This window comes from Crocodylus porosus, unplaced genomic scaffold, assembly GCF_001723895.1.
Source record: "Crocodylus porosus isolate Cpor-Errol unplaced genomic scaffold, CroPor_comp1, whole genome shotgun sequence".
In the NCBI taxonomy this organism is placed as follows: Eukaryota; Metazoa; Chordata; order Crocodylia; family Crocodylidae; genus Crocodylus; species Crocodylus porosus.
This window is the reverse complement of record NW_017728928.1, coordinates 15,602,506-15,616,731: the sequence shown is the minus strand read 5'-3', so window position 1 is coordinate 15,616,731 and position 14,226 is coordinate 15,602,506. Positions and strand designations below refer to the sequence as shown.

Below are 14,226 nucleotides of genomic sequence, written 5' to 3'. Positions count from 1 at the left end.
GTGATTGATGTCTATCCTGTCATGGACAGGGTCAGATGCTGCTGAACTATCCTTGGACATGAGGGGGGCAGACTCACGGGGGTGGAAGTGGTCCCACGCAGCAGGTGAGTGAAGCGTCCTCCATCCCATCTCAGAGACTCGAGCGCTCTGAGGCAGTGCGAAACGGAGATCTGAGGGACCCTCGTCCATGTTCTCCGACTGTCGCCATGCTGGGGTCAGACCCAAGCATAAGGCCCGACTCTCGCCTCACAGACATCAGTGTATTGCAGGAGTCATTCCACTATGGTAACTTGTGTGGATTTATACCAGTGTGAATGAGACCAGAATCGTAGCTTTTGTTGCCCCAAACCCATTCTGCCGCTCCCCCTATCCCCCGCTGCCCAAATTGTTGCCTCAATTAAAATCAGAATGTACAAAGCGTCACAAACATGAGTTGTTTTTCTTTATTTTGCTCTTTTTCAGTTCTTGTACAACCAATCACTTCTAGTCTGGCATTTTTTTTTTAAAAAACCCCCCCAACAAAGAATTGACAGCCATATTTTCAATAACTTAATTTTGAATGTTGCAAGGCATCTATTGTCATAAAAGAAAGTGTCTCTATTACAGGCTTTTGTTACTGATGACTACTCAAGGAGAGAGATGCACCATAAAAAATAAAGGACAAAAAAAGCAAAAGGCCAGGAAGCTACATTGTTCGGTGAGCACTGCCAACATTAATTTATGGCGTTGGAAATAAATGAGTGCAGACTGTTATGGCACAACCTCTGGATTAAATGTATCTGCATTATGTGGCTACTAAAACTTTACTTCTACAATATACACTTTCAAATCAAAGCAACACTGAAGTCAATAGTGATAGTTCTTGGAGGTGTATTTTACCTTCAGGCACTGTTGTTTCCAAGAGAAGCATGAGCAAGGACATATGTCTCTGTGCAATGCTGACTGCTTGTGGAAAGAGACCGCCCAGAAATCCTCTGAAATCGATTCCTTCTTTGGAAGTACCCACTGCTGCTGTTAAAGGACCGTTGCCTGTTCCTTAGATATTCTTTGTAGTTTTTGGTCAGCAGGGTGTAAAGGAAGGGGTTAATGCAGCTGTTGCTATATGTCAGGCATGTTGTCAGATAGTTAATGTTCCTCATTGCTTTGGGAGACAATGGGAAGGATTCATAATATTGGAAGAGGAGCTGCCATATCCAGAAGGGCAAGAAGCATGCCCAAAAGACCAGCACTATTGTGAAAATTAAATAGAGCACTTTTTGGTTAGGCAGCCTCTTGGTCTGTTTGAAAGTGGCTGTTTGGGACACCCAATAAGTCCTAGCGAGTCTAATGTAAAGGTATCCAATGACCACTCCAGGGCCCACAATGCTTGTACAAAAGAGGATGGTGATATAGATTTTGTATGACAGCTTGCTCCATGTGGGCAGACAAATACTTTTGTTGTCTCTTTGCACTAGCTGGATCATGATGAGCATGGGAAGAGTAAGCAGCAGAGATACCAGCCAGATGACTATGGCAATGGCTTTCCGATAGCTTTTTGACCTCTTCACTGTGTCCAGGGGCTTCAGCACTGCGAAGTAGCGCTCTGTACTCATGACTGTCAAGGTGAAGATGCTAGCATGCATGGTGAGGAAATCCAGACTGAACAAGATGCGGCAACCAACGTCCCCGAAGTACCACTCCTGAAAGAAATATGTTCCAACGATGAAGGGAATGGTAAGAAGGTAGAGCAGGTCTGCCAAGGCAAGATTAATGATATAAATATACATAGAAGCAGAGTATCTCAAGTAATGGCACATCACCACTAAGGTGTAGACATTGCCTGTCACTCCGATCACACACATGAGAGAGAGGATAGTCCCAATGGTGCAAGTGGCTATTGTGTCTTCCATTGAATTGGCAGCTGGTGTGCTGTCCCAGCTGACATTGTAGGAAGAGTTGGAGCCGATTCTGAATGAGCTCCCTTCACTTGTATCTGTGGCCATCTGGGTGGTTGCTGAATATCTATTCTCCAGCTCTTCATTTAAAGACATCTTGAACTCCTTGCTCAGCTGCTCTTTTCATAACTTGGACATCTTTTGGTCAGTTCTTTCTGGTCTGGAAAGATGGGCAGTGTGGAGGATAACAACCATTTCTTAGCAGGTTTTCATGTGAGGAAGGAGAAGGAGCACTTGACTGCCAACCTGCAGGATGAATCCCAGTTTCTGCGCTAGAGGAAATGAAACAGGAAACAGTATGTTAAATGTTTGACAAAGCAACAGACATCTAGAATTCATCCCAAAGTCAGCCCTCTCTGATTTCTGCATTGCTTGTGTAAATACCAGATCTTCCATAATGGGATGATGCCCATATACAAAGGCTCATGAAGGTCTTGGAGGACTCATAGGCATAGAGGAGTCCAACATTGAACCCCCAGATTGCTAGCTGAGGGGAAGATTAGAAAGAGATCCAGCTTACTATGGGGTTTTCTGAATACTGCCACAGCACTTAATTCAGAATTTGAGATTGAGAAAGTAAGCCCTTCTTAGGTCCATAATAGCAACATGCTTAATTACCATCACCATTACTAAATGAGAGAGGCCTGGCAGCCAAACTTCTCAGCGGGAAGGAGTCCAAAGCCATTCCTACAGATTAAACGCCGTGTAGGGGAGCAGCACCCTTGCCTATACCACTGTGCAAGCCAAAAGTGGCCAATTGGCTAGCGAGTGCCACAAGTACTACTTGAAGCCTCTGTGTGGCATATGGTAGATCAGGGAGATGGGCAGAAAGTAGAAGGTAGAGCACAGATTATGGAGCAGAAAGCAGAACAGCAAATTTGGCAAAGGACAGGGATTGGAGTGACAGCCAGGGAAGCTGCAGGGCTAATTTGTGGCATTTCTGCCATAAAGGTTGGCCCCCACTGGTGTAAGCAACATAGCTGCATTTGCCTGACACTTTGGGCAAGACAGCATTACTGAGTGAAAGTAGCCACTGGCACGTTCATGTCTTTGTGTGGCCACAGCTATGCTGCTTCCAGTTTAGGAGACCTTGGGTGCATCTACATGTGCGCTTAAATGAGCGTTAACTATTTTAATGCACATTAAAGCATCATCAAACACCTGCTTTTCATTTGATGCGCATTAAAATAGGTTAATGCACATTAAGTGTTACTTAAAAACTGTGGGTGCCTACACATGAGCCCAGAGGCTGCTCTGACATGTTGGAGCTTCAGCATGTTGGAGCAGATTAATCGAGTCTGCGCTGCACACGCTGCAGCAACCTCCTGCATCATGTCATCAGTGTCCTCTCACTTAAAAATGGCTGCAGGGGCACTTGAACTGAAGCTCCTTGAATGAGCTTTAGTTCAAATGCCCCTGCCACCACTTTTAAGCATGGGGATGCCAATACAAGAGACGCAGCAGTGCTTTAATTAGAGTGGATCTCGGAGTACCTCACAGTGGCTGCCTAACCAAAACGTGTTTTCTAGTACCCGACAACAGAGGTACTAGATTTAATGCACATGAAGTAAAGCTTGTTAATGTATGTGTAGACTCACCCAGTGTGTTTGAAGCTGCTCAGAACGCTTGAGGGCACAGCTTTTGCCAGGCAGTGTAAGTTTACCACACAGACAGGACGCAAGCTACCAAGAACTGGGATACCAAGCCTTGGCCTGACAATCTGCAACCAGCTCTCTGTATTTTTGCACGTGATCCATGCTCACAATTCCCCAAAACAACCAAGCATTATCAAGTAATGCCTTTCAGAACAAGAGATTGTCACTATAACTTCACTTTTTGCAGTTTGAATATTGTAATTGCAGGGGGACCCCACCCGAAAAACCTGGGATTTCTGATCTATTTCTCTCTAAGGAGTCATGCTGTACCTGGACTTGCTTGAAGCAAGCGCTCCTGTGAGTTTGTGAGTGCATGTGTATACCTAACTGACCCAATCAGTGCGACTTACAAACACTCAATTATGTGCGTCTGCTGTCCCTGTTTTTCCAGACACACATGCACCCACATACATTTATGCATTGTCTGAATTTTGAAGCACTGTGACATGGTTGTCCCCATGCAGACTCTCAGTATGCTCTGTGTTTTCATTATATACATTTGTTTTCTTAAGCTCAACCAGCTCCTGTGGGAAAGCTCCCCACAGAAAGGGACTCTGCCATTCTTATTTCTTGCATGTGTTTCCTTGCACAGATTTTACTCCAGCTTTTACCCCCTTGAGAAGATGAAGCATGCTTCATCAAGGTAATGGCTGGGAGGTCTAGCCCCAAGATGCAGCAGGTCCCTAGAGATCTGCGAGAAGCCCTGTGCCTCCACTTTGGCTCTGGCCCTTCCTCCCATTTGCCCCCTGGCAATGAGATGACATTTCTTGGCTCCTTCTCTATCTGAAGCTGTATGTGAGGACCCTGTAGACATGAGAAAGATTAATACAACCACTGTGGAGCCAGAGGGTGGACAATTGCACATCCTTCCTGTGGTGCACCCACTCCTTTAACTGGCCCTTCTGGTCTCTATGCATTACCTCCACACATGGCCATGCCTTGGAGAAAGTGGCAGAGAAAGTCCATATAAGCAGGATGGGACCAAAGAGAATTGCCCTGGCATAGTACTTGGGACAAGGGAGCAAAATAACAAAAAGCAGAATACATAAAATCATAATACACCCCCAGCCCCTTATAACAAAAACACCCAAATCAGGGGGGTAGGAGGAGTGGGAAGGGGGGTTACTGAGGCTGGTGGTTATGATACAGAAAGCCAACCGTGCTCATTCCAAAAACAGCCTCTCTCGTCTCCACTCCCCCAGTGCAGCCATCAGCTCACCTGGTCCGGACCTAGCAAAACCAGGTCCTCCGCCTCTTCCATGAAATATGATGGGGCTGAGCCCCACTCCATGCTTTCTCTCCCATCTATATGCATGCAGCCCCATCTGCTTCCTTGCCGCTCAGTTTGCCTGAGTATTTATTTATTCATTCAGATCTGTGCTGCCAGGGAGTGTCATGCCTGAAAGGCACGCGCGCTCGCTGGCTCTGTTGGTGCCTCGGGAGACGGCTGCCGCACAATCCCCTGCACACTCTGCTAGAATACAAATAACTCAGCATGGGATGCCCCAGCCAAGCCCAGCCACCGCTCACATGGAGCACGCCCAAGCACAATTTGTCTCAAACAGGCTAAGTTTCATTAAGCGTGGGGGGTTTTTTTGTCACCATCATTCATGATGTCTTGCAGTTCCCTCAGGTTCAGCTTTAGGCACTTTAAGGGGATCTGAAGCAGTAGTTTGATGAAATGGCATATTTTCAAGGTGATTTGGGTGCCTTACTGCAGTCACCCAACGAGAGAGGTATGTCTTTCTTGGAGACAGTAGCACGCACCACGCCTCCTGCCTACACTGCTTATTCTAAGCTCAGTAATTGCTCAAGTTGCAAAAGTACGGAAACCACCACGTTTAAATGGAACGCCTCACTTGCCTTAGCGCACAGCTGTACTGCTCCTCAGGTCTGTGAAGAGCAAAACGAAGCAATCTAGAGAAATCTTTAATTGCTCTAAAAGTCTTTCTGGCTATATAATTGTATACCGTCTTCTTTCTCCCCATTTCCCTCTCCCCATCCACACACACAATCAATAAATAGCCGGTTACTCCAAAGTAGCATATCATTCCTCCCGACATTTCAGAACACTAGCCGTACAGCACAATTCTTTTCCTCAGCCATTCATGCCTTTCCTCCGACAGTATCACCTACACACACCATGCACATTTCAAGTTGTTACAAAAGAAATGAATTGTCATGTTCAAACCTGGCTGTTAAATCCAGTTGATGAAGTTTCCTACAGGAAAGAACAAATAAATCTGCTTGTTTTTTTGAAAAGATTCAAGACAGGAATTTCTTTTTTTTTTTTTTAAATTGCAAATCCTTCTTTGTGGATAGGCAGTGCGAGGTCTGCGTTGTGCATCTGGACAGGCAGCGCTGAGGAGTGAGTGCACTACCTAGCCAAGTATGTTTGAAATCTGTGCGCTCTTAATACTCCCGTTCTCCCTTCACTCATGCCTGCTATTTATGTTACTCAGTGACGTTAGGCATAATGTAGCTCTGACTGCAGCTAGCTATGATCCTTTTTAAAGCAGCAGTATTTGATCGCCACGGCTGGTTTTGTTAGCTCCCCACCTGATTGGCCAACAGCCAGCTGGGAATGCAACATGTCAATATTGTTTTTACCCCAAGACTGGTTATATTAGAAACCACCCTGCCTCTCCTTCCATTACATAGGAGAACACAGATTCCTAATACTGGCTGAGAAACAAACCTAGTGTTAGGGAAGGGATATAGGTTATTTTTCTCATATATACACACACATATACACACATGTGTGTGTGTGCAGTGTCAGGGGAAAAGCATTCACCATAAGAAAGCGTTAAATTCCTTGGGTGAGAGTTGGCTGGCCAGGGAAACTGTACACTCAATTCAGAGATCAATTCCAAAGAGAAAGCAAAGTTTATTTAGATCTGAGGTAATATTAATACATGAATCTGTGTGATGGCATCATGCCTGACAGCCTCTCTGCCCCTTTGCATTGGCAGAAGCAAAAAGGCACCCGAGTCATTTCGAGTTAGCTGGATTCCCTTTTGTTGGTGCTAGGGAAGGAACATTAAGACAGCGAGGGATCCATAGGGCACTTAGCAAAACCATTCAGAAATGGGATGGGGCTGAGAAATTCCCAGGCAGAAGCTCAGGGGAGAAAATTAACATCTGAGTATTATTTGCAAAGTCTCAGTTTGAGCTGTATCTCATTTACCTCGGCTTTACCCCATGGTAGTTCCACTGACATCAACAGACACCTCTGATGTACATAGCGAGCATGCATGAAGCATCAGGTCCATTTCCTTCCACGGTGCTCCTCCTGACTTCTGTCACTGTAGGGAGGTGATAATTAGGACCATATTTTGCTGTGTTCACAGTCAAATGGCAGAGCAAATAGATGAAGTTTCCAAGAACAGTTGCTCTCTGATTTGAAGGCAGCACTACAGCGGACACAGCTGACTCCAGGCGCTTTGGAGCTGATGCTCTCTCTTCCTTTGTTATTAATGAGTTAATGATTAGCTTTAATTCCCCTTTTTATCTCACTCTCTTGTCAGATTGTTTTTTCTTCATTCTCCATTTTTAATATTCCTTTTCTTGCCATTTGGGAACTCTCAAATGTCTTTTGTTACTAAGGATATGCCTATGCTGCAGAGTCAATTTGAGTTATCAGTGTTCAAGTTAACTCCTCTCGCTCTCGACTAGCTTGAGGGAGAGCTTTCACACTCTGAATGAACACTTGAGCTACTTTGAGTAGTTGTGGCAGCAGCTGAGGAGTTGTTAAGCTTAGCTGTAGCCTTTACCCCCTGAAGGCCCAGCCAAATTGAGTTGAAAGCACCACCGTTCAGGAACCAAGGGGCTTTGTGTGTGTGGTTGAGACTCAAGTTAGGGACAAACCCTTAGGTGGGTTACAACTCCATTTAAGTCTTCAGTGAAGACAAACACCGTAAGTCAGCATCACTACTAGAGAGTAATTAAGAACTTAAAACCTAGTGACCAACTCCCTTGAATTTGGGGATTTTTGCTTTAAATCTCAATCAAAACAGATTTTTTTTCTCTAGGTACCATCTCCCATCAATGATAAAGTGCTGATTGTTCTTTACTAAACTGTCCTTTTCCTCCCAGTGGAGAAAAATCCACCAGTAAAACTTGAATCCCCCTCCTCCCACCCCAACATCTTAAATGCAAGTATCCTGCAGTTGTGGTTCTAGTTTGTGTTGCTTGTCTGTGACTATTGCCAGAAATACATGTTTTATTCTCTCCTCTCTTCTTGTCTCAATGACCCTTTCTAGCTGTCAAGTTCCTTCCCATTTGCTACTGATCACTAGCAAAGACACTATTAAAATGATTTAAATGAAAGGTTTTGGCAGTGTTTGCAGAGGACTGTTTGGTAAGAATTTTCTGCTGAAATGTTTGCTTGGGCTTGAATTCCTTGTTGTGAGTGTAAATCAGGAACAAGGCTATTAATTCAATGGAGCAAAAAGCCATGTGTGTGTGAGAGGCGAATCAGTCTTTTTCACTCTGATCTGATGGTTAAACCATTCTCTAAGTAAAAGGGTTACCAAGAAATAGGCTTTAGGCTATCACACTTTCTGAACATGTACATATATATAAAAAATATAAGAAGGGAACTGCTTGGCTTGGAGGACTGATTAGCTAGGCTAGAAAACCCACCACCCCCACAGCTATGTTTCAAATTCAACCCATCTTGGAGCTGTTGCCATTGGATAGTGAGTTGTGTGAAATGAGTGTGTTTTAATACTGTTTTGATGTAGTCTGGAGAAGAGAAGAATGAGGGGGGATTTGATAACAGTCTTCAGATACCTGAAGGGCCATTACAGACTGCCTGGAGGTGGACTTTCTTCTGTGGTGGTAGGGGATAGGACTAGAAGCAACAGTCTTAAGCTGCAGCAGAGGAAATTTAGGTTGGAGATTAGGAGGAGCTCTCTGACTAGGTCAAGCAATGGAACTGGCTACTTAGAGAAATTATGGACTCTCCATCCTTAGATGCTTTCAAGAGCAGGTTGATAAACACTTGGCTGGAATAGTTTAGTCAGGGATGATCCTGCCTTGCACATGACCTAGTGAGTGCCTGCCAGCCCTACTTTCCTAAGTTTGTATGTTCTGGGAGGGGTAAGCATCTGTGTGGCACAGATGACCAGAACTAGTTAGTCATCTCAGCAGACAGGCCAAAGATGAGTTGCCTGAACTGCATTCTCAGCCCTGGTAGCGGTGAGTTGTGGTGCATTGGTAGGATGCTCCTGCCTGCCCTGTTTCCTATAGAAAGAAAACTTCTAGCCTCAGGACTGTCCTGATAACACTTGAACCACAGATAAGCCTTAGCACCAGGTGCATCATCCCCAGACAAAATGCTTTGAAAAGCCTGAGCCCTTCTGACAAGTAACAAGTGGGCTGCCTACATAGAAATATAATCCCGGTCAGTGGATTTGTTGTGCAGCCTGCTTTCTCGGCACATATCACAGGCATCTAGGAAAGCAGTTGATAGCTCTTGACTTCCCATTTATGGACGATTGCCCCAGGTAGCGTGTAAAAAAACTTTTGCAAACATCCATGCACTCTGGAATACAACGTGGAGGTCTGGGAGGTCTGCTTTGCTGTCAAAGCGCAGGGAGCTGCCATTATGGCTAACTAGAGCCACGTGTTCCTCCGGCAGCTGTGCCCTGCAGTAATCATTATTAGAGTAGCCTTGAGAGAGGCTTAAGAGGGAGCTTGGGCGGGAGGTCAGACTTCTATTCCTGGCTCTTCCACTGATTTTGTTGCTCGACTTTGGCCACTTCAGCTTCCCTCATTTTTACTGTGTCTAAAACGATGATTTTAGCACTCACTCGCCTCACAGGAGCCTGAGTGTCAGGATGCAATTGTATCTGGAAAGCGCTTTGAGACTCTTAGGCAGGAGGCTAAAGTATGGTTATTTGTAGCAGGTAAAGTCAGTTTCCTGTTCAGGAACTGTCGGTTCATACATCACCTAACATTGCAAGATCCCTGATATTAGTAGCATTAAGAAGAAGCCATAGTAATAACTATGATTGTGTAGCACATAAGGCAGAAGTGCCTGTTCTCTCCTTTAGGGGTCGACAAAACAGGGCTTGTGAATTGCCCCGAATTCAGCTGTCCTAGGAGATTTTTTCAGCACGTCCATACCTGTCTGGAAATACTGTGAAAACATCCTGTGGCACAAGGCGATCCTTCCAGTTCAAAGTAGAAGTATGAATTTCTTTTTGTACTTTCTTTCTTTAGATTTAATACAGCACCTTTGTATAACTGCAGGGAGCTACCTACATAAAAGTGGCTAAAATTCATGAGGAAAAGTGGCAGATAAAGGTTTCTCACACAAACATTTTTGATCCAGGTTGTTTCTAGGGAAACATGAGGGTTTGGATTGGTTGTTCTCTTGATTGGGTCTACATATCTACAGCAATGATGCTCATTAATACTGGGGGGAGTTGCATCACCTTTTCTTGACTACAGGTTTTTTTGTGTTAGAACAGGACTGTGAAAAGTCAGGTTGGTTAATAAGGTGCTGGCCATAGTGTTGTGGCCAATGTACAAATGATGTGCGCTATTGGAAGTGCTAAGCTTGCTTGAGGCCTAGACTCGGGCATGGTTTAATCATGACTAGGTGACAGAATTGAACAACACTTGTTCTTGTCTATAAGTATCAGGCTCTTCCACCATCATCTTAGTCAAGTCCTTTATTCTCCTTGGGCTTCAGTTTCCTTATCTGTAAAATGGGCCTGATAGTTCCTCAGAGGGGTGGTGTGAGGGTTTAGAACCTGACTCCCATACATCAGAAGTGCACAGAAGTGAATGATGTAAGATCAGCATCAGGTATTTATTTTCCACGTAAAAGTACAAGTCCTTGTATTACTATTAAGGTTCATTATACATCAGTGGTGAAGACAGAAACACTGTTAAGGAGCGGGGCCTGTCTCCCTCCTTACCATGTCATGCTCTCCATGACACTGAACTGTGCGTCATTGGGACATACAGCACTTCACTGGTGGTGTGAAGGGGTTAAAGCCCAGAGAGCTATTTCATGTTGATTACCCACAGTCTAAATAGCTGCAATGCAATCTTTTCTCTGCCAAGCTTTTCCCAGATGATCTGGCAGCACCTAGGTCTCTAAGGGACTGAGAGCTGAAGCCAGGTCCTCCCTGGAGCAGCAGCTGACAATGAGTGACCAGATGATAAATGGCAGCAGATTCTGAGAAGTGGTATTAGTTGGGTGGGTTGGTATTAACTGCATAGGGAAGCAACTGAAAAGCCCATGTCATCTCTTGTTCTAAGGAAAGTTACATTTAAACCCCACAGCTCTAGTTCTCATGAACTTGGATACGAGTGAATCTGATATCCAACCACCCAAATGACTTTGAAAATGCTCTTTTTGCTGGTGACACGCTTTCTTCACTCTTCCTGCTTTCTATCCTGGCCAGTGAAAGAGCCACCCAAACACAGCCAATGCACTTGGAGACTTCATCCAGCCTTTTTGGCATTTTTTCTCTTCCCTTCCTGTTTTTTTGTAACCTAATCCTGCAGGTAAACTTCACTTATCCCTTTCCTTTCATATTTAGCTTTGCAGTTGGCTTTGCAATATGAAACTGAAATTCTTGATGTTGTCACATCCAGAAGGATGGCTCAGGGAGTTGGTTTGTTTTTCCTCCTCCTCGAATTCTTGACACAGACACTATAACAAACGCTCAGCTCACAGAAGGTGAGAAGATTTACCCCTCTGTAAAGGGCCCAGCACAAGGGTTTCTGCAGCACCTTGATGCTCAGTAGGGTTTCAGCAAGATCTGAGTTTTCCTAGGCCATAGCCCTCTGTTTAGGGAGAAATTTCACTCACGATTCGTGATTTCACTCATGATTTATGACTTAGTGTGGAATGCAACTGAGGTCCATTCTTAAATATGCTGTGATCAAGTGTGTTCCCCAGTGTTTCTGTAGAACGTACCCTTTCTTTTTGGAATACCCCAGGGCAAGAGAAGTAATTTAAAAACTGCATGCAATTCTTTCAGACATTGATGGAAAAGGCAGGATACCTGCAGGATCTGCAGATACTTCCTGGAGCTCATCCTAGGGGTCTGGTCCTTCTTCGCCTGAGAGGGATATAAAGAACAGTGAAGGTGTTTAACATTGCCTGGAGGTCTGCAATTCTACCCAGTAGTATTTTTGTCAGGTCCTGAAGGAAATGTGTCATATGGAGCTGAGGGGTCCCTAAAACTCAGCAAGTTGCAACAGTTGCTCATCAATGACCTGGAAGATGGCATAGAGTGCATCCTCAGCATGTTTGCAGATAATACTAAACTGTGGGGAGTAGTGGATATGCTGAAGGGTAGGGCTAGGATTCAGAGTGACTTAGACAAATTGGAGGTTGGGCCAAAAGAAATCTCATGGGGTCCAACAAGGACAAGTGCAAAGTCCTGCACTTAGGACGGAATAATCCCATGCACCGGTGGAGGCTGCGGGCTGACTGGCTGGGCAGCAGCTCTGCAGAGAAGGACCTGGGGGTTACAGTGGACACTGTGGTGAGTATGAGCCAGCACTGTGTCCTTGTTGCCAAGAAGGCTAACGGCATACTGGGCTGCATTGGTAGGTGTGTTGAGAAGTGATTATTCCCCTCTATTCAGCACTGGTGAGGCCACATCTGGAGTACTGTGTTTAGTTTTGGACCGCCCACTACAGAAAGGATGTGGACAAATTGGATAGAGTTCAGTGGAGGGTGACAAAAATGGTGAAGGGGCTGGGGCACATGACTTACAAGGAAAGACTGAGGGAACTGGGCTTATTTAACCTAGAGAAGAGAAGGCTGAGGGGTGATTTAACAGCAGCCTTCAACTATCTGAAGTGAGGTTTGAAAGAGGATGTAGCTGGACTGTTCTCAGTGGTGGCTGATGACAGAACAAGGATTAATGGGCTCAAGTTGCAGCAAGGGGAGTTTAGGTTAGAAATTAGGGAGAATTTTCTCACTAGGAAGGTAGTAAAACACTGGAGCAGGATACCCAAAGTGGTGGTGGGATCTCCATCCCTGGAGGTTTTTAAGACGAGGCTAGACAAAGCTTCGGCTGGAATGATCTAGTTTGGGATGGTCCTGCTTTGAGCAGGGGGTTGGACTAGATGACACCCTGAGGTACTTTTTAACCCTAAATTTCTATCATTCTATGAGTTCATGGCTGGTTAGAGAGGCCTCCATGATAAAGCGATCAACTTTTGGATCACAAAATCCAGGATATAATCCCAGCCATTCTATCGCGGGGTGGGCAAAATATCACCTGAGGGCTGGATCCGGCCCACGAGGCCATTCTATCTGGCCCACAGGGCCCCTAAAATTTTTTTTGAAAATTAAAATTTATTTGTCCTGGTTCCTGTCAAAAATGATGGGAACCAGGGGCTGTAGGACCCAGGGGAATCCTCAGCAGGCTCCTGCAACAGCAGGACCTGCCTGGCCCTGCCCCCACAGCTGGAAGCCCCAGCAGGGGCTTCTGGCCTGGGACCACATTACTACCGCGGCGCAGAAACCTCAAGTAAGGGGGGAAGGGCAGGGAAGGAGCTGGTCCGGAGTACGGGGAGAAGCAGCCCCTCCGCCACCCTGTGGCCAGTGCTCCCTGCTGCAGCCGCTCGCAACTCTGAGCAGGCACAGGCAGCCCCGTGCGGGCTGTGAGTGACTGCAGTGCAGGGCGCCGGCCACGGAGTGGGCAAGGGTCCACTTTTCCCCCTTACTCAGCACCAGCTTGTAACCTGCCCCTCCTGCCAGCCTGGGCCCTGCACCAGCTCCGGGTTTGCCTGTCAGGGCAGTGCACGGGGGCAGCAGCTGCAGCCCCCCTGCTTGCCGCGCCAGGCACTGTTTGCTGCTGCTGCCTGCCTGGAGCTTGTGTAAACTCCGTGCCAGCTCCTTCCCTGCTGGTGAGCAGGGGATCGGGGCTCTGTGCTGCCCCTGCCTGTACCGCGGTGCTGGGGGGGCACTGGGAGTGAGTGGGCGCGGGAGCACAGGGCCCACACCGGGGTCCCAGGGCCAGCGCCAGCAGGGCCCAGAGCAGGGGCTTTATGGAGCCAGGCCAGCTCCCGGCTCCACAGACCTCTGCCAGCCTGCACCCTGCTCTGGGCCCCACCAGTGCCGGCTCTAAGACATTGGTCCCAAGATGCTGGTCAGGGGGCGGGGCACCTGTCAAAGGGTGGGGCTACCCATGCAGCCCTCGACAGCTTGCCAAAACTGCGTAAGCAGCCCTTTGCCCGAAATAATTGCCCACTCCTGCTCTACCGGTTTCCAGAACTCAGTTGTCTACACTCCACTTCCAGTTCTGGCTGGCACCCCCTTCGTATGTGTCATCATATCTCTTTGTTTCTAGATCCCTCCACCTGTCCATTGGCAATCTGGGTTTTTTGTTGATCAACAGCATGATTATCCATGCCTTAGCTATACCTTTCTCTTAGACATAACACAGCTGCTTCTCCTTCCTGTTCTGACTCTGACTTCAAATCTGACTCCAAGCTGGCCTGTACAGACATTAGTGCTTGAGTTTAGCTGGAATGAGACTGGGTGCCTGGTTGTCTGTGAGTGCTGACTTCAGGCTCTGGCTTTCATTTAGAAACCACTTGCATAGCTTAGGAGAGTGAAACCCTTCTGGGATAAGCCTGTTACTGGTGCTGTA

The 14,226-nt window shown here is 46.3% G+C and overlaps 1 protein-coding gene across 2 annotated transcripts; it reads right to left on the bottom strand.

The window, feature by feature from the left end:
- Window positions 1-425: 425 nt before the first annotated feature.
- Window positions 426-6,101, bottom strand: LOC109315133 (urotensin-2 receptor-like). 2 transcript variants are annotated; one of them, XM_019542698.1, is made up of 2 exons: window positions 5,781-6,101; window positions 426-2,206 (listed from the first exon to the last, which is right to left on the bottom strand). In XM_019542698.1, exon 2 carries the CDS (start codon window positions 2,028-2,030, stop codon window positions 882-884), a length of 1,149 nt encoding a protein of 382 aa, XP_019398243.1. In that variant the 5' UTR covers window positions 2,031-2,206; window positions 5,781-6,101; the 3' UTR covers window positions 426-881. The 2 variants fall into 2 exon arrangements, with proteins under 2 accessions (XP_019398243.1, XP_019398244.1); XM_019542699.1 differs by having other exon boundaries at window positions 426-2,201.
- Window positions 6,102-14,226: the final 8,125 nt, after the last annotated feature.